At 46.8% G+C, this 24,221-nt stretch overlaps 1 protein-coding gene across 2 annotated transcripts; it reads left to right on the plus strand.

Annotated features, from left to right (window-relative positions):
• Positions 1-4,329: 4,329 nt before the first annotated feature.
• Positions 4,330-23,228, plus strand: LOC135400274 (selenoprotein P-like). Of its 2 annotated transcripts, none has more exons than XM_064632058.1 (6): positions 4,330-4,437; positions 7,906-8,088; positions 17,632-17,832; positions 18,420-18,615; positions 20,990-21,230; positions 21,915-23,228. In XM_064632058.1, exons 3-6 carry the CDS (start codon positions 17,672-17,674, stop codon positions 22,211-22,213), a joined length of 897 nt encoding a protein of 298 aa, XP_064488128.1. In that variant the 5' UTR covers positions 4,330-4,437; positions 7,906-8,088; positions 17,632-17,671; the 3' UTR covers positions 22,214-23,228. The 2 variants fall into 2 exon arrangements, with proteins under 2 accessions (XP_064488128.1, XP_064488129.1); XM_064632059.1 differs by having other exon boundaries at positions 21,918-23,228.
• The last annotated feature ends 993 nt before the right edge of the window (positions 23,229-24,221 follow it).

A 24,221-nucleotide genomic window follows, 5' to 3' on the forward strand; every position in this document is an offset into this window, starting at 1 on the left:
AGAAGTGCAGTCTCTTGCACGAAAGTTCTTGTTCGAATAAATATTAGTTGCTCCTAACCGTTTTTCATGTTACGTGTGTAAAGTACAAGTACACAGAAATGTACTTAAAGTACTACTTGAGTATTCGTACGAAGGGAGTTGCATCAGGACAGGAGCCGCTGATATTTCGAACAGAGACTGTTCTTTTTCTTGGGAAGGGAAGAAGAACAGTCTCTGTTCGAAATATCGGCGGCTCCTGTGCTGAGGCAACTCCCTTCGTATACTTCTCTACCGGTTCGCTGGGTTTCTACCCAGCACACATAAGTGCCCATCACTGATTTTTAGGTAGATAATCGGTGTGAAGGCTGCGCGGACGCTCGAGATCGACACTTGACGACCGTACTTGTAATCAGTACAATACGCTTTCACTTTCGCGCGTTCTGTTTGCAATCTTCTCTTTCTACCTTCTCACACGACGTGCCAGTCCGAAGTCCGAACAGCACCCCTCGCTCGTTAGGGGTTAAAATACGATGTTTTACATTCCGACGCCAGGGGCGACACGTACATGAAAATGATCCATCTGGAACTTCTCTTTTAAGAGTGCACTCTTAAAAATGAACTTCACCACATAGCACGCTCCTAGCCAACCATCACCCCGAATGACAACGTTCTCGCCTTAGATTTGTTGAAAACGGGAGGAGGAGCCTATTTTGTGCCGTGCATAATTGCCACAAAATAGGCTCCGCCTCCCGTTTTCAACAAATCAGGGGCGAGAACGTTGTCATTCGGGATGATGGTTGGCTAGGAGCGTGCTATGTGGTGAAGTTCATTTCTAAGAGTGTGCCCCATATTATTACAATCGGTGCTGAACGCTTTGTGGAAACAATAGTAAAACAGGTCGAATGTGTTTCGGGTGAGCATGGAAATGTTACGTTGCTCACCCCACTGTGTTTCTTACGCACGTAAAAAAATGTGGTATCGCAACAAGGAGAGGTTCGAGAGAGTTCGAGCGAGTGAAGGGTGAAAATAAAGTCCACCGTTTCCTCGAACAAGTGTGCGATACGAGCAAAATTTATTTTCAGCAGCTCATACACTACATGACATTTCCACTCAGCACACAGTCAATGCAGCTTTCCTTCCTTTGCGTAGCTGACGTCACAGGGCACGGATGTCACGCACTATACGTCCACACGTTGTTCGAGAATACATCCCGCGAAAACATAGTGTCTAACGTCGTCAGTGACGGCGGTTGTATTCGACGCGCAAAATTATTACTTTGCTTGTGGGACGCACAGAAAGGGCCAACCTAAATTGCAGGCTATGCACACAGGAATGCGTCTCACAAACTATGGTCCACTGATATGACGCCATATGTATCTTACAATGAAATGCATTACCTTGCATTCACATTTATTTTGGCTTCACACGTCGCCACGCGTCGTGCAATAGAGCAATAATAATAATAAAACAAACAAACAAACAAACAACAACAACAAAAAAAAACAAAAAAAACAGCGGCATGGCCGAGCGAGTTAAGGCGTCCCGTTCGTTGGTGGTAGCAAAGATACTGCCGATGACTGGGATGTGGTGGATTCTAATCCTACAGCCGACTGTGCTGTCTGAGGTTTCCCCTGGGTTTTCCGAGGACTCTCCAGACGAATGTCGGCAGCGTTCCCCCTGAAGTCGGCCCAGGACGCATACTAATCCCCCTGTCCCCCCACTCCTTCCTGCTGTCCTCTCTCCATCTTTCCACATCTGTACGCCGCACATAGCGACACTTGCTTCGCGGCGCTAACACACTCTTAGAAATCAACTTCACCACATAGCACGCTCCTAGCCAACCATCATCCCGAATGACGACGTTCTCGCCCCTGATTTGTTGAAAACGGGAGGCGGAGCGTATTCTGTGCCGTGCATACTGATGGCCACAAAATAGGCTCCGCCTCCCGCTTTCAGCAAATCAGGGGCGAGAACGTTGTCATCCGGGATGATGGCTGGCTAGGAGCGTGCTTGAAGTTCATTTTTAGGAGAACACGGAATGAAAAACAATATAATAAAAAAAAACATGAAAGCGAAAACATCGAATACGCGTTGCATACAATCAGAACTTTGAGGGATGTTTTTCCCTACGTGTTACGCTAGGTTTAAAAGCAACGTGAAGTTTCAAACGCAGCAAGCAGAAATTTGGAATTGCCATAGGGGGGTTCATCAATTAAAAGAGAGAGATATATATATACCCTGCGGACATTTTTAGGCGAATGCCAAAAAAAGCACATTATCGGATTGACAGGGCTAGGACACGCTCAGGGCAGTCATGAGAGCCTGTGACCGTCTTGTTATCGGGACGTTATTTGTACTCTGGGCAATGCTTAGTTGTCCTCGATCTTTGCTGCACAAGTGTCTCGGGCCACTTGACAACGCACTTGACGTTCCCGCCACGAGAGACAACTCATGAAGGAAGGTTTTGCACGTCACCTGAGTGGTACCATGCCGCCAAGTCGCAGTTGGTGGACACATGCAGTCATGGCGTAAGCTGTTAGAAGCATCGATAACATCGTGCAGTCACATTTTAAATTCGTATGCAGTGTGGTAGCCAAGTAAAGACTAACAGTCTGTGTTTATACCCTCAGGCAATGCTCGAGAGAATAAAGTTAGGATACAGTCAAACTCCTTTATAGCGAACACCTTTTTAACGAAAATACCACTACAGCAAATTTTTTTTGCGGTCCCGCTGGAGCCTATAGGTCCAATAATGGACATCCTTTTAACGAAAATACCTTTACTGCGAATTTTTTTTGCTGTCCCCTGAGCTTCGTTGTAAAGGAGTTTGACTGTAGTTACTCATTCTACTTTTAGTTTTTATAGCCCTGACCAATTTCCCTTTTGGAATCACGGTGATCGAGGAACAAGAATGGGGCAACGTGCGGGGACTGGTTGTCGAAACCGTAGAGGAAATTCACGTCACGTGACGAAATGACGTCTGGCGGACTGTGGATCTCCTCCCGTGCACCATGCGACAGATCTAGGGTCCCTCTAACAACACGTAAGGTCACTGCAATCGAAGTAAAAAGCGTATTGGCGCGGTATGGATGTGGAGCGCAAACGAGACTCCGTCCGGGTCCGCCATGCGAGCGAAAAAAAAAAGGTCCCCCCCCGTCCCCCCCCCCCCAAAAAAAAAAGATATGGTCCCGGAAGAAATGGCCCCAGCTGGCATAAGAGCAAAAAATAGCCCCGTGCTTGTCAGTGGTGCCTCGAGGCTGCGTATGTGTCGACATGTACATATGAAAAAGAAAAAAGAACGAGAAGGGAATCCAGAAAATTCATTGGTTCCTTCTTAGGGTCCTCGATGAACCTCGGGTGTCATAGTTTTGAGAGTTACGGCTTAACGGACACACATTCGCTCTCGTCACATTTGTAAGTTTTAGCGTATCGTACGCTAGCGCCTTTGCGTACGTTATACTAAACATCACTAAATTGTTTTAGCTCCTCCGAAATCTGAGCGCATCGCATCGGCCGATTGAGTCGAAAGGTATAGCCATCGCATCTTTGGGAGTGGCCAGCAGTAGCATGTCCAGTTTGCAAATCTACGTCGTTTACTGCGGGGATATCCGAATTACTGAGGGCAAAAGCAATTACAAAACGATGCACAGAAAGAGCAACGGCAGTGCTGGCGTCTACGAGGGGCAGGGGGGGCAACTGCCCCCTAAGCTCGCGTGAAGGGGCACCAAGAAGATACCCCAGAAGCAGGATAAAGCGTCTCTGGGACGACTGAAGATATAAAGAAACAAAGAATACGTGTGTGTGGGGGGGGGAGAATTTCCACTTGCCCCCCCCCGGAGACGCAAAGTAGACGCTGACCCTTGAGCAACGGCGCACTGTTTACAAAGCAGGGTTTTTTCGAGTACGCACTACAAATGTTCTGACACATTGTATGTGGTAACACATGGCAGTAGCCAGCTGACACAACCGTGACCCAACGCGTGATGAATATCCCAAACGGATCATGGATCATACAAGAGAGAAACTGATGTTCTGAGGCTGGAACAACCTAGAAGGGACAGATACAAACAAAGCCTCAAATTACCTAAGAAATCAACGATGAAAACACATGATACATGGATCATGTTTATGATCACGTGTATGTTGACGTTTGAAACGGCGTGTGACCCATCGCGTTCGCCTGGAACGCTATCGTCTGCGGGCCGATAAGTGGTAAGGCACCCCTGTGAGCCGATAACGTTCCTTAGGGAGAAAAAACAATCTATGCATGCTCAAGTAAGCGAGACGCTTGACAACAGAAGGGTCACGTGGATACCACGCGATGCCACCACGTGACAGGCATCCGTTTAGCTCAAAAGTCGTCCGGCAAGGAAACCCTCACAGCGGATGTGGACTTCATACAAGTGAGATCGAAGACAACGCTATCGAGGATCCACTCGGACGCTGTAGTTAGGCGAGGTAAGCAGTTACTAACTCTACGCGTATTTTCCGTTCAACTTATAGTTACAAAATAGTTAGCAAAACGCGATAGTTACACAGGATAACTGTACCCAAATAGCACTCCGGCGTTCGTACTTTGGTACGGAAACCCGTAGAGCCCAGAATTGCGTGACTTTGACCAGTGGTTGGCGGGGTACCCAAAATTCTACTTAAAGTAAATTACCTAAATACCTAATTACTTAAATACCTGGCGTGGATGGGACTTCAAGTACAGTACAAAATACCACATTTTAAATGTACTTAAAGTAATGTGCAAAGTATACGTTGCAACTGCGGGAGTTTGGATAGTAATGTAGGGAAGTTGGTACACCTGGAAGAAGGAAAACTTTCAATGGATATGTGGAAGTGCAAAAAACGGGAGTAACAAAGAGTGTGTCTTCATAACGAACCCTGAGACTGGGGAAAGAACACACAATACACGAGTCTCAGGGCTCGTTATGAAGACACACACTCTTCAGAATGAACTTCACCGCATAGCGCGCTCCTAGCCAACCATCATCTCGAATGATATCGTTATCTGCCCCGATTTGTTGAAAACGGGAGGCGTACGCCTTTTTTGTGACAATTATGAACAGCGTAAGTGTTACAAAAAGGCGTACGCCTCCCGTTTTCAACAAATCGGGTCACATAACGATATCATTCGAGGTGATGGTTGGCTAGGAGCGTGCTATGCGGTGAAGTTCATTTTTAAGAGTGCACTCTTCGTTACTCCCGTTTTTTGCACTTCCCATACACATTGAAAGTTTTCCCTCTACCACTCTACCACTTTCCCTCTACCAGATTCCCTCTACCACTGTCTTCATAACGAACCCTGTGACTGGGGAAAGCACACACAATACACGAGTCGTATTGTGTGTTCTTTCCCCAGTCTCAGGGTTTGCTATGAAGATCAATTATCTCCAGCTCGCGCCTGCTTTCTCGCCGCTCTTTACGAAGAGTGTGTGTTGCGTCATCCCTGTTCCAGCTCTCGTTCCTGTTTTTTACGCTCTGTTTTTCTTATTTTACTTTGCAACTTCAGTTTGCATAGCGCCGCCTGTCACCTTTTGACAGAAATTGGTAAAGTGCTCTGGGTGGCTAAATGCCGATGTAAGAATTTTTTGCAAACGCTAGTTCTCGAGCTTAGCTAGCTAGCGCTTACCCATGAATATGCACTCTTAAAAATGAACTTCACCGCATAGCACGCTCCTAGCCAACCATCACCTCGAATGATATCGTTACCTGCCTTGATTTGCTGAAAACGGGAGGCGTACGCCTTTTTTGTGACACTAATGCTGTTCATAATTGTCACAAAAAAGGCGTACGCTTCCCGTTTTCAACAAATCAGGGCAGATAACGATATCATTCGAGATGATGGTTGGCTAGGAGCGTGCTGTGTGGTGAAGTTCATTTTTAAGAGCGTGGACTGTGAAACATATAATTTCCATTTACAGCAGTTCAGGCAACCAGCTGTGCTTGTGGAGAGTATTTCTATTTCATCATTAGTTTATCCTTGCATCTCTTGGTATATCATGAAAGAGGAGGACAACAATCCATTTTCTCGTTCAAAAACGCTGCTTCTAGAGCCAGAACTTACTTCCTATTTTATGTTTTTGTTTTCGCACCTCAAGTCGAGCACTTGAGTACTTAATGGGAAAGTAGTAGAGAAAGGTACACAAAGAAGCGTACAAGGTACAGAATTGAAAATGTACTGAAAGTAAGGTACAAGCACTCAGAACCGTAATCAAAGTAACACATGGTAGTTTAAGTACTGCCCATCCCTAACTTGGTTTAATGTATTTCATGAAGGTCGTATCACGTATGCGAGCGCCCTCAGTGTAGTAGTTTTTAGCCATGCGCGATCAAATCCGATCTTACATCGTCAAAATTGTACGCCGTGCAAAATAGCCACGAAGCCCGTTAGCAGAGAATTCGAGGGATGAAAACCGTGTGATATTTTATCAGCCTCATAACGTGATATTTTATCAGCCCGGTGAAATATAAAGTGTTCGTGAAGTGAAAATGAGGTCAAAAGAAACGTCGACCACATCTTCAATACGTGAACAAATCGCTGCTCTCTCCAATGGTTAGTTGAGTCCATCCAAGTTCTTGAACCCAGTTGAGTTGGAAGTGGTTGCAGCGCGACTGCGCTGCTCCACGTTCCCGGATTTATCGAAAAACAAAAGAAAAGAAAAAAAAATGGAGAAATTGCGGAAGGACGAACATCTCTCTTCCAGTAAGTTCAACGTAAGAACGACACGCTGAAGCACCGCCCTATAGGCTTGTTCTCATTGGCCGAAGTAGTGCGCGACGCCGAAACTACGGAAGCCGGCATCTGGTGGCGCTATATGATTTCACACGTGGGGTAAAACTCTGTTACGGTTCACGGTCTACATTTGTTGCCGTACCTTTTATCGCTACCAAAAATTGAGGCCCCATCGGAGATGACGGTGCTGTTGTCAAACTAATCCCATGTCTGCAAGGACAGACCGCCTTTAAATCGCGCGAACCCACCGTTTCTTCCAAACAAGCGCATATTTGATGAAGTGGCCAAGCTGTAGCGAACACCAGAACGGCCGGGGCGCGCCCAATCGTCCTTCACTCTTAGAAATGAACTTCACCGCATAGCACGCTCCTAGCCAACAATCAACTCGAATGATATCGCTATGTGACCCGATTTGTTCAAAACGCCAGGCGTACGCCTTTTTTGTGACACTTATGCTGTTCATAATTGTCACAAAAATGGCGTACGCCTCCCGTTTTCAGCAAATCAGGACAGCTAACGATATCATTCGAGAGGATGGTTGGCTAGGAGAGTGAAAATGAACTTCACCGCATAGCACGCTCCTAGCCAACAATCAACTCGAATGATATCGCTATGTGACCCGATTTGTTCAAAACGCCAGGCGTACGCCTTTTTTGTGACACTTATGCTGTACATAATTGTCACAAAAATGGCGTACGCCTCCCGTTTTCAGCAAATCAGGACAGCTAACGATATCATTCGAGAGGATGGTTGGCTAGGAGCATGCTATGCGGTGAAGTTCATTTCTAAGAGTGTTCTTCGAAGGGCTCGTCGCCAAAGCTCGTTTAGTCGCTTGTATCCCGCGATTGTTTCCGAGGCTGCCCTGCTGGTGCCGCCTTCAAGAAACTTGTTAAACTGCACTCTTAAAAATGAACTTCACCACATAGCACGCTCCTAGCCAACCATCATCTTAAATGATATCGTTATCTGCCCTGATTTGTTGAAAACGGGGGCGTACGCCTTTTTTGTGACAATTATGAACAGCATAAGTGTCACAGAAAAGGCGTACGCCCCCCGTTTTCAACAAATCAAGGCAGATAACGATATCATTTGAGATGATGGTTGGCAAGGAGCGTGCTATGTGGTGAAGTTCATTTTTAAGAGTGTTGTTCTAAAATCGTGTCATTTGCCATGGTTCTTTGCAGGGCCAGAATGGTCCGAGCGACCACCCTTCTAGCGGCAGTTCTGCTGCTGCTGCTGGGCCAGCATGTTGGTGCTCGGCCGCGGCTGTGTTCGCGAAGCACAACGTACTACCTGAGGGAGGGGAGCGTCAACCTTGTCGCTCTGCTCAGCGCCTCATGACACTTCTGCTTGCAGCAGGCATCCAGGTGATTTACTGGTGGGAACGCCATGATGGCGCACCTTTTTTGTCCCTTTTATACCCTAAGAAACTGTTGCTATCACGTGACGAGATGGAGACATGGGGGTGAGTGCCGTCCGCGAAGCATGCCAGAAACTCCAAATTTGTTTCGTCAAAAAATGTGTCAAAACCCCCAGACCACGTCGCAATATGCGCCCATTACCGTACCCGAACCTTTCTACGCACAACGACAAATATACGATACCGAATTTCATTCGTTACAGATGTCTATGAAAAAGTTAGGAGAGCAGCATATATACCGTTTTTGCATTGGCGTTATACGGCCACGCGGACATCCTCTCGGTGGTGGTGCTGGAGGTGGTGATGATGGTGAAAGGGCTCGTCGTTGTCGGCCTCACAGAGGTGGGCAACGTCACGACTTCCGCCCTGGAGGAATGTTTGTCGACCTGGGCCGACTTCTAAGGGAACTGTGCCGACATATGTCTGAAAGCGTCTAGGGAAAACCCAGGAAAAACCCCAGAGAGCACAGACGGCACCGGGATTCGAACCCGGGTACCTCCCAGTCTCTACGTGACTGGGAGGATCACTCGAATACACTATGTAACACACTTTGTGACTAATGAAGCTTGTGCATATGATGACACGTGCAGCCTTTGAGAGCGTTGGGGCCACGTCACGTGACATGGGAAAACACGGGGACGCCTCCGAATGAGGGGACGCCGCCGAATGAGGTAACAGCTTGTGGTTTTGCAGTTTCCTCTTGTAATTGCACGCATGTCGTTCCACTGTGACTCCGGTGCAACAAAATGTTTACCAATGTCACGTGGCCTAATATGTCGTCACTGAACAAGCCTCATTGCCTAAAATTCTTTAGCTAAGTCTCGCTTTAACGCTTTCATGCAAAAGTGAGACAGCAGGATAGAAGACAGTTCCCGTTGAAAGCCGTTCTATGTCCTAAAAATCCCGAAGCGTGCACTACCGTTGAAATATCCGTCTGCCAATTTTGCTATACAAATGGATCGAAACCGAAATCGTGTGCATGGCAGGAAGGACTGCGCTCATTTCAGGTCAGAGGGTCACGTGCTTCGGAGCGACGCAGTGCCGTGTACTAAAATGGGGTCTGGAAAGAGCCCCCAAAAGCGACCCGATCCGTCAATCTCAGTTGCGCGTCTCTCATATTGGTTTGCTTTTTTACCACACGGGCCGCCATGATAGCTGACTTCCACCCAAAACGCAAAAAAAAAAAACACACACACACACACAGTGAAGCGGGAATTTTTTTCCCCTGTAGACCACTCTGATTTTACGCCGCACATCCACATCATCTTGTAAGTTTCTCGATGATCAATTTCAACTTATGCTCCGCTATCGATATATATATATATATATAAAGAGGGGAGGGAAAGCCATTAAAAAAATAGGTAAATGATGCTAGACGTGTTTGAAATTCAAACTTACAGATTAAGATGGCTTCTATGGCTGCACGTAGAGAAACAGATACTCATTGAACGATGCGACAGCACCAGAGGAGACGTGTTTCGCCGTGTTTGCGGCTCGTCGGCCCTGGGTAGATGCGCATCGTTCGGGATTGGCAAACCAGGGGTCACTCAGAGAGCGATATACACCTGGGAGGGTGACCGAGCACTCCTCAATGTCACAGTGCAAGATAGTGCACTATAAAGAGGGGGGAAAAGCCATTAAAAAAATAGGTAAATGATGCTAGACGTGTTTGAAATTCAAACTTACAGTTAAGATGGCTTCTATGGCTGCACGTAGAGAAACAGATACTCATTGAACGATGCGACAGCACCAGAGGAGACGTGTTTCGCCGTGTTTGCGGCTCGTCGGCCCTGGGTAGATGCGCATCGTTCGGGATTGGCAAACCAGGGGTCACTCAGAGAGCGATATACACCTGGGAGGGTGACCGAGCACTCCTCAATGCCACAGTGCAAGATAGTGAACTATAAAGAGGGGGGAAAAGCCATTAAAAAAATAGGTAAATGATGCTAGACGTGTTTGAAATTCAAACTTACAGTTAAGATGGCTTCTATGGCTGCACGTAGAGAAACAGATACTCATTGAACGATGCGACAGCACCAGAGGACACGTGTTTCGCCGTGTTTGCGGCTCGTCGGCCCTGGGTAGCTGCGCGTGGTTCGGGATTGGCAAACCAGGGGTCGCTGTTTTTCTACGTGCAGCCATAGAAGCCATCTTAATCTGTAAGTTTGAATTTCAAACACATCTAGCGTCATTTTTCTTATTTTTTAATGGTTTTTTCCTCTCTTTATATATATATATATATAATACGTTTCGTCGTCGTCGTTAGGCCCAGTGAACACGGCGATCACAATGAAATAGTAAGAAAACAGCACAGTGCTGTACAATTTTGTATTTAATCACATAGTTTTATGAATACAAACATTGGATTTTTTTGTTCCCACTAGTCATAATTTAAAAAATAGTACGTACGACAGGATGTGTAGCAGCAGGTGGTTTTGCCGCAGTGGGACAATAAGCGATGCACGGATGGCAGACGACAATGCCCGACGTGCCTCGCGCCGTCTAGGTGGCGTCCATCAAACTGGCAAAAAAATCCACCAATTATGTATGTATTTCAATCATATCCAGTTCACTTGCCACCCAAGATGGCGCCGCCATCTAGGATAGGGGACAGGATCCGATGACTGATAGCGCCTCGTATCGGAAGACGCCATTAATAAGACAGTTAAGGCGGTGCATCATAGCCGGCACTTCGTCGTCTACAGTCAAGGGATGGCGCAGCGAGCGAAATGGTTTGCGCAGTCACCGCTTCACAACATTATGGCGCTTGCTTGGATATGCAGTACCGCTGATGTAACGTCCTCTTTCTGTGTTATTTTCGTTTTCTCTTGGCGCGCGACGGGTCAAGCGAAATCTTGTGCAAACATATGACCGCTCGTGCTCACCCAAGTCCAATACTGTAAAGCCTAGTTCTCACATACGACAACGGCAACGGCGAACGGCACGGCAAATTGTGTCGTTCCGACGCATATCGCGCTCGGCCAGACGGAACAATTAGTGGCGCGGCTTTTGAATGCGCACAGGCTGTCCAGCTGTCTCCTGAACTTCTTCGTCGATCTGCTGCTGTTCCGTGCTCTGTTGTTGTCGGGCGAAGGGTTAGTCACCAGTCGTTTCGTGTGATTTCTGCAATGCTTACGCATATAATAAACGAAATCTCTCGTAGCACAAAAAAACCTAGGTTGGACACGACGCGGTTGAAACAAGTTGGTGTCGGCATGTTATAGCCTACCGACATTACGCGGAAATTGCGAAACGAAACCGCAACCTGTTTTCTTTATTTCCTCTCACCCTGGGCTTACAAATTTCAGACCACGTTGTGGTGGTGCAAAAAGCTTCATTTACTTCCACAGTCAACGGAAATGAAATAAGACTGCAAAGAGGCTTGCTTAGAGATTCCCACATCCTTGGACATCAGTGGAGGAGGAGGCGGAGGAGAAAGGCAAAAGAGAAGACGAAAAGGGAAGAAAAGCAGGGTAGAGGACAAAAATATGTGTGCGTGGTCCATGCAGCTGCTTAGAACGTAAAGTGCGAATGGAGGTTTCCAGTTTGGTCGGGTATATAATTCGGGTCTGTTGTGCTCATCTTGGTCGTCACTAACCACGGCCCCACTCTTCGCCCAAGTACAGATCAGCATTGTCCGCTGTACTTTATTGTACACTAAACGGTATGGACGTGTCTGAAATCTGCTCCAACCAGCTCCATCCACCGCCCGAAATTCCAAATGCTTAGAGTCTAGGGGACCGCACTTGATCCGCGCTCCTAACCACGTCATGGGACGAGGGGATTCCCAGTGCGGTTCAAATAACTATTGTAAAGTTGTCCCCCCTTCCCGTTGACATCCTACTGGATGAGTGCTAAAAGCGCTGTCATGTTTCCGGCATCCAGTGTAAAAGAAAAGATTTCACTGTATAACCTATCCAGCGCCACTATTTTTTTTTTTTTCACAAGCATGATCCTTCCACATTTCTGTGGCTGCGACTGGGAATTCCAAGATAAATAAGTTTCATCTACTATCCCCCGAGAAAATGAGCATCGTTGAACAAACAAACAAAATTTGGAGCTGGGCTACGCTGCCCGTGCTCGTGCTCCCGCGTCATGGTCAACGTCGGCCTCGTCGTCTTCCGGCCACGTGCAGCGGTATTGCATTTCCAGCGGTCAAATTGTTGTTGCTTGTGACGACACACTCGATGGGAGATGGCGGCACTGCGCTGCCCATTCTGAAGCGGCGTACTCCACGGATGACCATACCTGACAAAAACTCGTGTGCCGAGCCAACGGCTTAACATAGATGAAATCTTTTTGTTGGTATTGGTTCTTGATATGTTTTACTAGTGCGTGATCGAGCCCGATTTTCGATTTTGGGCGGCTCTATTTTGTAAGAGAGCGGAATCTCGAATATAGCTTTTCCCAAACCTTTCGACGACGATATAAAAATTTCTGAGTCTAAAACGCAAAATCTGCTTCGATCACGCACTAGATCTAATCATCGTCTTTCATTTAAAAGCAGTTGCACGGAGATCAACCAAGTTTTCGCGGCGCTACGGGAGTTGAAAAATGTATGGGGATTCCCATAGAGCGTCGGTGGTGATGCACCGCCTTAACAAAAGCATAGAGTTAATATAGGAAGAGCAGTGTTTCCCAAAGTGTGGTCCACGGACCCCTGGGGGTCCGCGAGAGTGTCCGTGGGGATCCGCGATCGTTAAGATTTTCGTCCCCACAAACACGCGCTCGTACATGCTGCCCGATTTCCAAACACCCAGGACTTCCAAAATTGCTACAAGCATGCTTCAACGACTAGCTTCTAATTTCTGATAGAAAAGTCCTGCAATGCACGTTTGTCCGCGTCATACACATACGAACAAGAAGAAGAAACCAGTCCGAAATCGTTTCTGAAGCTGTATCGAAAGCACGCAGCAGTTGACGAAGTTGCTGGTTATGCACTGGCTGTGACGGTGTGTGTGTCTGTGTGTGTGTGTGGGTCCGTGAATTGGTTCTCATCGATTCCGAGTGTCCGTCACCGCCAAAAGTTTGGGAGACACTGCTCTAGAGAACGTACTTGGCGCGCCGTCAATGGGATTCTGGTCCCCGAGCGTGACCGCACGGGCGCATCCGGCGATCCGTTGGTCATGGACAGTGTTAGTGGAGGAATTTCGGCCCCCTAACTACAGCGGAGCTGCTCCGTTTGTTGCCAACCCTGTGCAGTCACGTGGAATGACAAACGGGGGAACGAGCCAACAACTCAATTGAGTAGTGCTATCAGAATCACAAAGTGAACGTTGCCATATCAAACGTGAATCTTATATTATCTATGAGATTACCTGCGACACTGCCAGCCTTTTGCTTTCAATCGACACGGATGAAGATGTTTACCGCCTATGACGTGTTGAAGTGGCGTTCGTATGCGTTGCGAGCAAAATCGGTACCCATCGTAACAAATGTAGACATGTATTTCCGAAGGCAACAGAATTCCAAAGATGAATACACACAGTAAACCGCAATTTTCATGCTGCTCTGCGAACCAACGGGAACCGGAAATGGCGCAAACGAAACCACCCGCCATTCCATGCTCTGTCGAGTTTCGTGATAATAAAGTGATGAACGAACGACACGAACGAAGCACACAAGCAAGTGTTGTAGTGGGAAAATATTCACTGCTTATTTGTTTAACGAATACATATGAGATACGCACATAGTACGCCGAATTTAGATAGCAAGTGATGGATTTAGGAAAACGAGCGCGTCAAGTTTAGCGGAATGAAGCAGCCAACGGAAGGCAACGCCCTCCATGACCAACGGATGGCGGCTCCCGCGTGGTCACGCTTTTTTGAGCGAGTCCGATCCCCCTAAAAAAAAGTGGGTGGAGCTTCAGCTATAGGCACGTCCCATCCCAGTTAAAACAGTGTCTCACCACACAGCACACTCTTAGTAGGAATGATACCATTCTGTGTCCTGATGTGTTGAAAATTGGAGGAGGTGCCTATCTGGGAACATTATGGATGTTCCATACAAGCGCCTGCCCCTAATCTGAACAAGTCAGGACGCAAAATGATATCATTCGAAATGGTGGTTGGCTAAGAGCATTCTATGTGGCGAAGCTCTGTTTTAACAGTGATAAATGGTCATATTCCGTTTCAATACACGGCTTTGATGCGACGGAGGTGGTTGCAGCAGGTTCTGATCTGCTGGCCGTTTTCCGGCTCAGGTAACGCGAAAGTCATGTCGTTTCGGCGATTTGGCAATTTGGCGATTTATGTCCCAAAGTCCGTTCTCGTTTTAGGATGTGCAAAACGAGGGTGAAAAAACAAAACAACAGCAACAACAACAACAAAAAAGAACACGAAGGCCACCCTACTTGTATTTAGGTGCTTTCGATAGCCGGTCCAGACGACAAGGGGGCTCCATGGGAGAGGAGGATTTCCCCCCCTCGTTTCCGTCACCCAAAATGTACTACAAAAGGTATTTGGGGGAGGGTAGCCAAGGTCGTGCTGAACACCGGGATGTGGTGTGTTCAATCGTACCGCCGGTCGTGCTGAGTCCTCCTTTGGTTTTCCGAACATTTTTCAGACGAATACCGGCACAGTTCCCCATGAGGTCAGCTCAGGTCAAGACGCCAGGAGGTCAGGACGCATACTAAAACCCCCGTCTCCGTTAACATGTATCGTTTTATCGTCCTTCTCCTTCGCATTTTTCTGAATACATAAAAAGGGTTGCTCCCCCTTTCTCAGCTTATCGGGAGATAGAGCGATATCATTCGCGATGATGGTTGGAATACTGCGTGCTATACACTCTAACGGCTGAACTTCACCGCATAACACGCTCTGCGCCAACCATTGCCTCGAATGATAGGGATATCGCTCCTGCTACGCAGGGGGAGGGGGCGTACGCCTTTTTGTGCCAAGTTGGACACATGATAATTGACAACAAAAGGCGTACGCCTCCCTTTCTCCTCGAATCACAAGCGATAACCCTATCATTCGTGCCAATGGTTGGCGCAGAGCGTGCTATGCAGTGATGTTCAGTTTTTAGTGTGTATGCCCTCAAGAGCGGCCGTGTTAGTGCCTAAAAATCCGCTAGCTACATTCTTCAAAATGAACTTCACCGCATACCACGCTGCTAGCCAACCATCATTCCGAATGCATCGTTGTCGCCCCTGATTTGTTCAAAACGTGGGAGGGACGTACGCCTTTTTTGTACCACTTATGCAGTACGCATGGTCGGTTAAGAGCGTGCTATGCGGTGAAGTCCATTCTCCCTTAGAAGTCGGCCCAGGACTCACATTTCCCTGGGCGTCAGTCGTGACGCCACCCACCTCGGTGAGGCCGACAACGGCGAATCCTTTCACCGTCCACCACAACCACCATCATTTTTTTAAGAGTGTAGTAATAACAAATTATCGCGACTGCAAAGCTCAAAAGGTGGGGAAATTCTGTGTTGCAACAAACCACGTTACTTGAAGCAGAGTCCGCAGCAATGAAATGTCACTTCGGGGGAATTCGCCTCAAGAGGCAACCGAAAGCAAGAGATATGGCAGAAGCATTTCACTCAAGCAGCTCCCCTATTTCCATTTTGCTCGAAATCATTATACAGTGAACCCTCGTTAATATGACCACCTCCGTTCCCGCAGATTTTGGTCATAAAGCGAATTGTCATAGTAATGAGAAAGCGGTCCAGTGGGGACCAGAGGGCATGCACGGCAGAACAAAACGTACGCATGATGCTGTACAACAATTTATTTAATAAAAAAGTCTCTCAGCAATGACTGCTTAGAGTAGCTTGCAGTGACCAGCTTTTCTAACTGTACAACAGTATTATCGATCACGCAAACATTATTAATGTCATTGTGTTGCTCAAAAAACAATAAGGCAACCTTCAGCGCTTCACTGCTTTAGCAATCCGAGAAGAGGTATGAGTAATCACGAAGTCAACAACGCCTTGAGTCACCCTAATCCTTTGCGCCCCACTTTAACTGTGTCACTTTGTTCCTGAGAAACTTAAGCAGCCACTCAAAGGGGTGCGTGACACGGTCATAATAACGGGAGGATAATACGTGTCTTTGACCCCAGCTGTGCCCAAACATCTCGGTCATAGTCCGATAAGCGGAATGTCATATTAACAGGAAGGATTTACATGGGGAAAAAACCGTTCCCCAGGAATACGGTCATAAAGCGTGAATGTCAGATTAACGGGGGTCATAATAACGAGGGTTCACTGTAGTTCCAAAATTATCTGCAATTTGATGTCATAGCTTGTTGCGCGGGTAAACCTACCGAGAGCAGGAAACAACACAGCCTCTCATCCACTCACGAGACGTTGGATGTTGTTCATCCTCGGATAGTCACGCGGCAGCCGAGATGGCAGCCAACAGGAGGCCGCTCATTGGCCTGCCGATGGCTGGGAACTCTCTCGTAACGCCACAATGTTTTCACATCACGTCGCGTATGCGCCTTTATATGCGCGGGAATTTCAAATCACGAGAATCCAGTGCTTTGCGATACCGATACTAAATTATACCACACATTTTGGATGCGAAGTAACGCCGAAACTTGGTCAGGCCGGTACACTCTTAAAAATGAACTTCACGTCAAAGCACGCTCCTAGCCAACCATTATCTCGAATGATATCGTTATCTGCCCTGATTTGTTGAAAACGGGGGGCGTACGCCATTTCTGTGACACTTATGCTGTTCATAATTGTCACAGAAAAGGCGTACGCCCCGTGTTTTCAACAAATCAGGGCAGATAACGATATCATTCGAGATAATGGTTGGCTAGGAGCGTGCTATGCGGTGAAGTTCGTTTTTAAGAGTGTAACGCGCTGCCCGTTCCAACAAAATTATACAGACTGATCCGCCAAGAGCGAACTGCTCTTCCCACGTGTGATGTGTTTTACACATCAGAGTGACACGCTATAGCCGCGAATGGGACCGTACGGACTTGGAAACCGGTGACTGGGTTACCCAGGTACACGTCTGTAAGTCTGTACGGACCCAGTCGCTGCTAGCATGTCGCTGTGTGGAAGGAATGCGCAGAAGCGGGTTCGTAAACTTTTGTCCAGCACTGTACCCGTATGACACTGGCTACCTTACTGGGTCCCGTTCGTCAGTCGACCCAGTGGGCAGTCACCCCTGCTCTTCTCCGCTTCTTCCACGCTTCGAACCTTGTCAACGCCTTGTGATTGTGTGAACGTGTGTGTGACTTTTCAGTTTTAGTTTTGTGTCCTTCCTTTGCTTTTCTTTTCTTCTTAGTCTTTTCCTTTACTTTTCTTCTTTGTCTTCCCCTTCTCTTTTCTGCTTTTCCTTTTCTTTCCTTCTTTTTCTTCCCCTTTTCTCCTTTTTTTCTTCTCCTTTTCTTCCTTTTCTTTTCTTCCCCCATTTTCCATTTTTTGGAATAGCAAGCTGACCTCCGTCTGGATGACCTTTCCTTTCTTTTACCTTTCTTTTTTCTTAATAAACATATTCTCCCCCCCCCCCCCTTATGTATTTCTTCTTCAGCTTGGAATTTCTGCTGCAAGACCTGCAAACCAATCATGGAATGCAGGACGTTCATTTGACGGTCATCAATGGCATGGAAGCCATAAATTATACCGACCAACTCAGAAGACGGACCAGTTTCCCTGTTCTCCAAGAGGTCCCAGCGGATCCGCTGTGGAGTGAGCTACAGGGAGACAAGGACGACTTCTTCGTTTATGACAGGTACTGGATAGGATTATGTATTTCTTCTCTCTGTGCTCCCCTACTCGACTCTAGCACAAGTGCTGTCGCAGGGTCTTAGGGGGCGGATTTGGCACCATGTGCCACACGGCGCTCGGTCTCTACCTCATTCAAAGTTGCAACTGGCCCATACGTCTAAATTGTTCAGCAGGCACAGTTTTAAATAGCACATTGGAACAAACAACAGGCACAATGCTTGAAATTACGACACCGCTTTTATTTGTAAGCACAGATGTCAGCGTAATCGAAAGCTGCAACTCTGCAAATCATGTAGAAAATGCACTTGCCTGAGTTTTCTTTAGAAATAGCTGGGTGCGCCTGTCCTATTGAAAATCTAGCTAATTTCAGATGTCTTTATAACCGCAGCCAAACTGCAGGGCCCGTGAAGACAGCGCCCGCCTTACCAACAGTGCGCACCCGTACTCGAACTACAGGGGCCCTTCACCTAAGCTCGCTTTACGCAGTATGGGCATCGTTATAACCGTAGTCATACTCCGGGGGTCCTTCAACAGAGTTCCCTTTGCCTACGGCAATCATCGTTGTAACCGTGCCGAAATTTTTCCACGCAGGTGCGGTCGCCTCACGTACTACCTACCTTTCCCTTTGAGTAAACTGCCGCACCGTAACAACTCCATTACACGACAAGTGCTCCTGGAGACCTATAGCGCTAGCATTTGTGGACGCTGCCGCGAAGATTTTGGTTCTGAGGCTACGGAGACGCCAAAAGAAGCACAAAATGGATCATACCAAAGTGAAGCGCAGCAGGTATAGACCCTCTATAATCATGTGTTCCTTTTGATCGTGACGAGAGTTACTCCTCACGTGAAAAAGCACCAAAGGATGCGACGTGTCCTCGTTCCTTTAATCGAAGAAAATCGGAAACAAAAAATCAACATGATATACCATCGGCCGGTTGAGGTTTCCATCCCGACTACGTACGCCAGCAGCTTGGAGACAGAGCCGCTAATTAAGAGCCGCCAATTTCCTCAGGTGTGCAAAATTAATCGACAGACTGACCACTGCATTGTTCACGAGCTAAGTTGTATCGCGATGTAAGCAACGAATAATAATAATAATAATGATAATAATAATTTTGCTAGTGCAGTGCATTAATCACAAGCAATATTGATCCGCCTAAGCTAGTAAGTCAGCTCGCTATATAGTTAAGCCGCTAGTTCAATCAATCGACTAATCAAAATATTTTATTAGATATACCAAACACACAAAGTTAAATGTGGGACTGCGAGGGTAGGCCAGTGATTCAGTCCCAAATAAACACATGGTTCCGAAACACTGATAACATACAATAGCACGTCTTGTGGGAGTAATTTAACAGCAATATCTCTATCAAAAAAGCAGAGGGGTAAAGGAGTTGAGTCGGGTGTGAGTGTGCATCAGTGCGAGATGTATATAAACGTGGGTGTCGGGGCAAATAAAATGCTTGGTGGAAATTAAGTGCGTGTCTGCGTCTGGTCTTCGTGTCTTTGTTGCTTCGTTTGCACTTGTACATCATGACGTTTGTGTGCTGTGTGCTCAATGAGCGGAAGTCATCCCCATATCATCGTCATCATGTATTTCTCTCTCTCTCTCTCTCTTGTGTGCTGGACCTGGATATCAGTACGAACCTCCCAGCCTTATTGATGATCATGAGGACCTGTATTGGATTGGCACACACGCTACAAAGGCAATAGCCCAACGTTATTAAGCAAGGAGTAGCTTGAACTGCTCTCAATTAGACTACTATTCTTAACACAGATTCAAAAAAGCGATGGTTGAGCAATACGTACCACAGTGGACTGTAATAAACGCAATCGGCACGAGCAATGATGAAAGAAGGAAGTCACTGAAAAGGTTAGCCAGCTGTAGGACTTCCACGGGTACGTCCATCTGAAGACACAAACCAACACCTCTCTTACTCACCCCCGCTTTCACTCTTACATGTTTTTTCACTCATACACACATTCATACAGCGGGATCGACGCAAACGGCATCTGCTGAACATGATGGCCATTGATGTTCTGAGGCTGGAACACATCGAAAGGACAAGTACATACAAAGCCTCAAGAGCCTACAGGTGGCTAACCTTTTCAGTGACATCCTTCTTTCATCATTAATTTCTTAGGCACTCGAGGCTTTGTATGTACTTGTCCTTTCTATCTGTTCCAGCCACGGAACATCAATTGCCGTCACGTTCGGGATGAGGAAGATTCGGAAAACAGGAAAGAAACTGTAAGGTGAAATTGATAGGAACATCACCCATAAAAACACTGAATTAAGCACCAGCTTTAAGGGAGTGATAGCTAATACATTATTGACATATACAGATAAGGAGTTAAACGCGGTACTTAGGACCATATAGCGGCAACGCGCTGATCATTTCCAGACCATAAAAAAAAGAAAAAGAAAATATAGGCACGGTATGCATTGCAGCCACCCCTGCATGCCTTAAATGTCTAAGACAAAGCCGTGCGGTTTTGTAACTTTCTGTCGAATAACATTTAAGAACCACTACCAGGACAAGTAAAGAATGCTACCACAGTTGTGGTGCGTGCTTTAACTCGGTCTAGCGTACACAGGATGCACGTCAGATGTCAGAAACAAGTTGACAGACTTAGTGACTGAATTGACTGTATTGTTCACCCAGTCGGCTTTATTCGTCCGCATACAGAAGAACAATTAAAAAAGGCAGTTGAGCCATTCCTCAGGATGGCATAACGCAGTGACTGCAGCGTTTGCCTACGACACGCATGCGGATTAAGACTCCAATACTGGCTGATGAAGATGACGATGACACCGTAGTAGTACTTTTTGCAAGCCTTACTATGCCTATTGCCCTAGCATCTACTGTTTTGTGTATTTAAACTCTTTCATGGTTTGATAGTATTATATATACCTTCTGTGTCTTCATACACATACACCACTGCTGACTCCGGCCCCTGCGTCACAAGTTTTCGTGCTTAGGCTGGGCCGCTACAGTTACTTTTTAACTTGCCAAACGTGCAACAAACGAACTGAATTGAATTGAAATTCAATAATAATAATAATAAATACTATAACAACAACATAGCGTAGGTATTTCCCAGCTGTAGTCGTTCGGGTTTTCTGTTTTTATATTACTCCGAAGTGTTGACGTTTTCAGGCTCAAGACGCCATCACTGAGAGCAAGGCGAACCCCGTTGAGTCGACGGAGCTCATAATCGACCCCGATGAATCGACCGAGTTGCCAACCGACACCCTTGATACGACCGAGGGGCCAAGCACTTCAACCACGGAGAGTTTAGGTTGGAGAGTGGTGCACATGGTTTTTGGAGTGGGGCACAGAGTCCATGACGTCAACAACACTAGGGAAGTCATTGGCCAATTCCATAATGACACCACCGGTAAGCATAAGCCTCTCGCTCTTTCGGGTTAAATGTGTTTCTGCTCTACTAATGCGTTTCCAGTGACCAACGCTATGCTCTAAACGGACTTCGGTCCTCAATCTGATGGGGTAGGTAATGGTGTAGGATATCGCCCCTGGCGGTGAACCTCCTAACACGTCATGACTTAACTAAAATTGTTTGTTATTTTTTAGTGACATCCCTTTAAAATGTATTTCCCGTTTAATGCAGCTCCGACAGTTTGATATTACGCAGTATGTCTTCGTTACGTATTCTACTGCTTGCCAGAGCATTGGCAGTTATGCGTTACACTCCGCCACCCGCCTTAGTACCACGACCACCTCTATATATATTAATTATAATATATTATAATATACACCTGTATAATATTACAGAGATGGTCATGCTTAGTACACACGACACATTGTGGCGCGATCTGGCGAGTTAAATAAGCACTACATCCACGCTAAGTATAATCGAGTTTGGTCTCCCGTTGCCACGGGAACGACGCCCAAGGTGTGCGAAACTACCCGTGTTGTGGACTCAAAAATCACGTTGTGTACGGCGCATGCACGGTGCCAGCAGCGTCATTTCCTTGCCCTTACAGGACGACTTTTTGCATGCAGCTCTGTGATTTGTGGTGATGGAGGATTCTTGTATTTAGTAGTAAACTTTAACTCCTAGAAGGCGACGACGAAGGCATCCAAGAAGCAAAGCCCAGAGAATGCAAGTCCGTTGACAAAGCCCGGTGCTTCGACTGGCCTCAAGAGCGCATCCAAAGAGTGCGACGTTGTTGCAGTGGAGAAGTCAGGTCACGGAGGCATTGCGGACGGCTCACAAGGCGTGTCTGCAAGAAGATACACCCGCTCATTACCTGTTGCCCATCACTCCGTCGAGAGAGAGATGCCAAACTGAGTGTGCTGTACCAGGACATATTTGTCAACAGGACCTCTGTAAGGACGGCCGATCCAATGTCTAGCTGACAATGATTGTGATCACAGCTTCCTTCTCATCCATAAGCGATGACGAAGGAAGTTGGGATCCTTATATTACGAAGGTGAGAGTGGAAGGCGGCGCAAGATCCGTCGGGATGAGAATACCGAGTACTGTGCCGGAGACAGTACTCGGTACTATCAAGTGAGCAAATATAGAAACTTGGTTTGAAAATTCTGGCTGAGAATTACGGCGTTTGCATGCTGTCGTAGCCTGTTATTAAAGCGTCTAGTCAACATATTTTTATGTCCAACATTTTGGGTTAGTAACTTACAAATTACGAAGAGAACATTGAACTTACACTGTTAAAACAGAACTTCACCAGATAACACGCTCCTAGCCAACCATAATTCCGAGTGATATCATACGTGCATTGATTTGTTGAAAATGGAAGGAGGCGCCTATCTGAGACAGATTATGCTTGTCCCAGATAGGCGCCGCTCCCCTGTTTTCAACACATCACGACACAGAACAATATAATTCGGAATGATAGTAGGCTAGGAGCGTGCTATATGATGAATTTCTGTTTTAACAGTGTAGATAGATAGATAGAGAGAATGGCAGCATGGGGGGGGGGGGGGGCAGGCAATGTGTCAAAGCCTCCGGTGTTATAAACCACGGATTGTTTGTTTTCCACGTGCGATGGCCTTCAGGCCCTGCAGTATGATACACGGAACGCGAAATCGTAAATCGAAGCATCCGTGTTGATGTGTCAGGCGCCTATTGAGTCAGCACAAAGAATACTTATACGCGGTTAAAGTGAAAATCTAAGATGATATTTATAACCTGTTCCCGTGAGACAGAACAGTTGACTCATGTTTAGGAACGAGCCAATATGAGAGGTCCGGGACAAAAGTTGCGTGCCCGGAACTTGATGGTGCTCTTAACTACGACATGTGGCTCCTATACCCTGTTCTCTCTGGAGCTCCTCTGTAAATGCGCTAGAGGAGGAAATAAAGGACTCTCGCTGCCATGTTTGAACATGCAGCGAAATGCTTACATGAATAGACAGAGTTTCAGTTACCTTGACGTACATACATGATTCGTTTACTTTTACACACTTTCTACCTTTTTGCCGTTGAGGCGCTTCCGTTGTGCGTAAACAGCACATACTAGCCGTTACGTTATATATATATCGTTGTGGTATCGAGTAGTATATCGTTGATGGTTCCGCGCACGCGCACGACTCAAGCAGAGCTTTGCGCATTGCGCAGAACCACCACGCTATCCCTTACGTACGCAAAGGCAACGGCGTACGTTACACTAAAACTCACTATTATTGGAGGAGTCGTATCGAAAATATTAGCGAGTGTTAGTAGACCGCAACCGGTAGCCCAGTAATCTACCGCGCCTACCGCACCCTCTCAGCAGATAAGATTCTGCGTCACGCCCTCTGTTATTGGTTCCGGTTAACGGCGACGTTATCAGCCGTCTACTAATACCCCTGCTATACCCTTGTTACACGGGCAGCCTTCAGCGACCGTTGAAACCAATTGCCGTGAAAAACGCGCTACGCTCGTTTTTCAACGCAGTTGGCCTTTGCCAGTGCCTGGCCTTTCGTCAGGCAGTTGACTTGGGGGTTCGCGCCAAGCAGCATTGAGCCCAATGCTGATTGACAGGTTGACACGATACGCGCTTGCTGGCGCTACGCGCGTTTTTCAAGGCAGTCGGTTTCAACGGTCGTCGAAGACTGCCCGTGTAAAAGGAGTGCAACACTCGCTGTTCTTTGCAAAAGCCATAAAAGGCGCAGATTTCACGACTCGATAACATTTCGCTGTTCAATCATGAAATGTTTCTTGTCGTTCGTAAGCAGGTTGCGCTTCTATCAGAAACGTCGCTGTTTTTACGTCGCATGAAGTGTATGGTGCTTCTATTCGCCTTAGGCTCCTGCATGGAGATCGGTATAGAAGTCGGCAAGGTAAGAGTAGTCGACTAAGTCGACTAGTGAGTTTTCGGTCAGCCCATTTCATCATACGGGAGAAGATGCAGTATGCAAAT

This window comes from Ornithodoros turicata, chromosome 7 (assembly GCF_037126465.1).
Source record: "Ornithodoros turicata isolate Travis chromosome 7, ASM3712646v1, whole genome shotgun sequence".
In the NCBI taxonomy this organism is placed as follows: Eukaryota; Metazoa; Arthropoda; class Arachnida; order Ixodida; family Argasidae; genus Ornithodoros; species Ornithodoros turicata.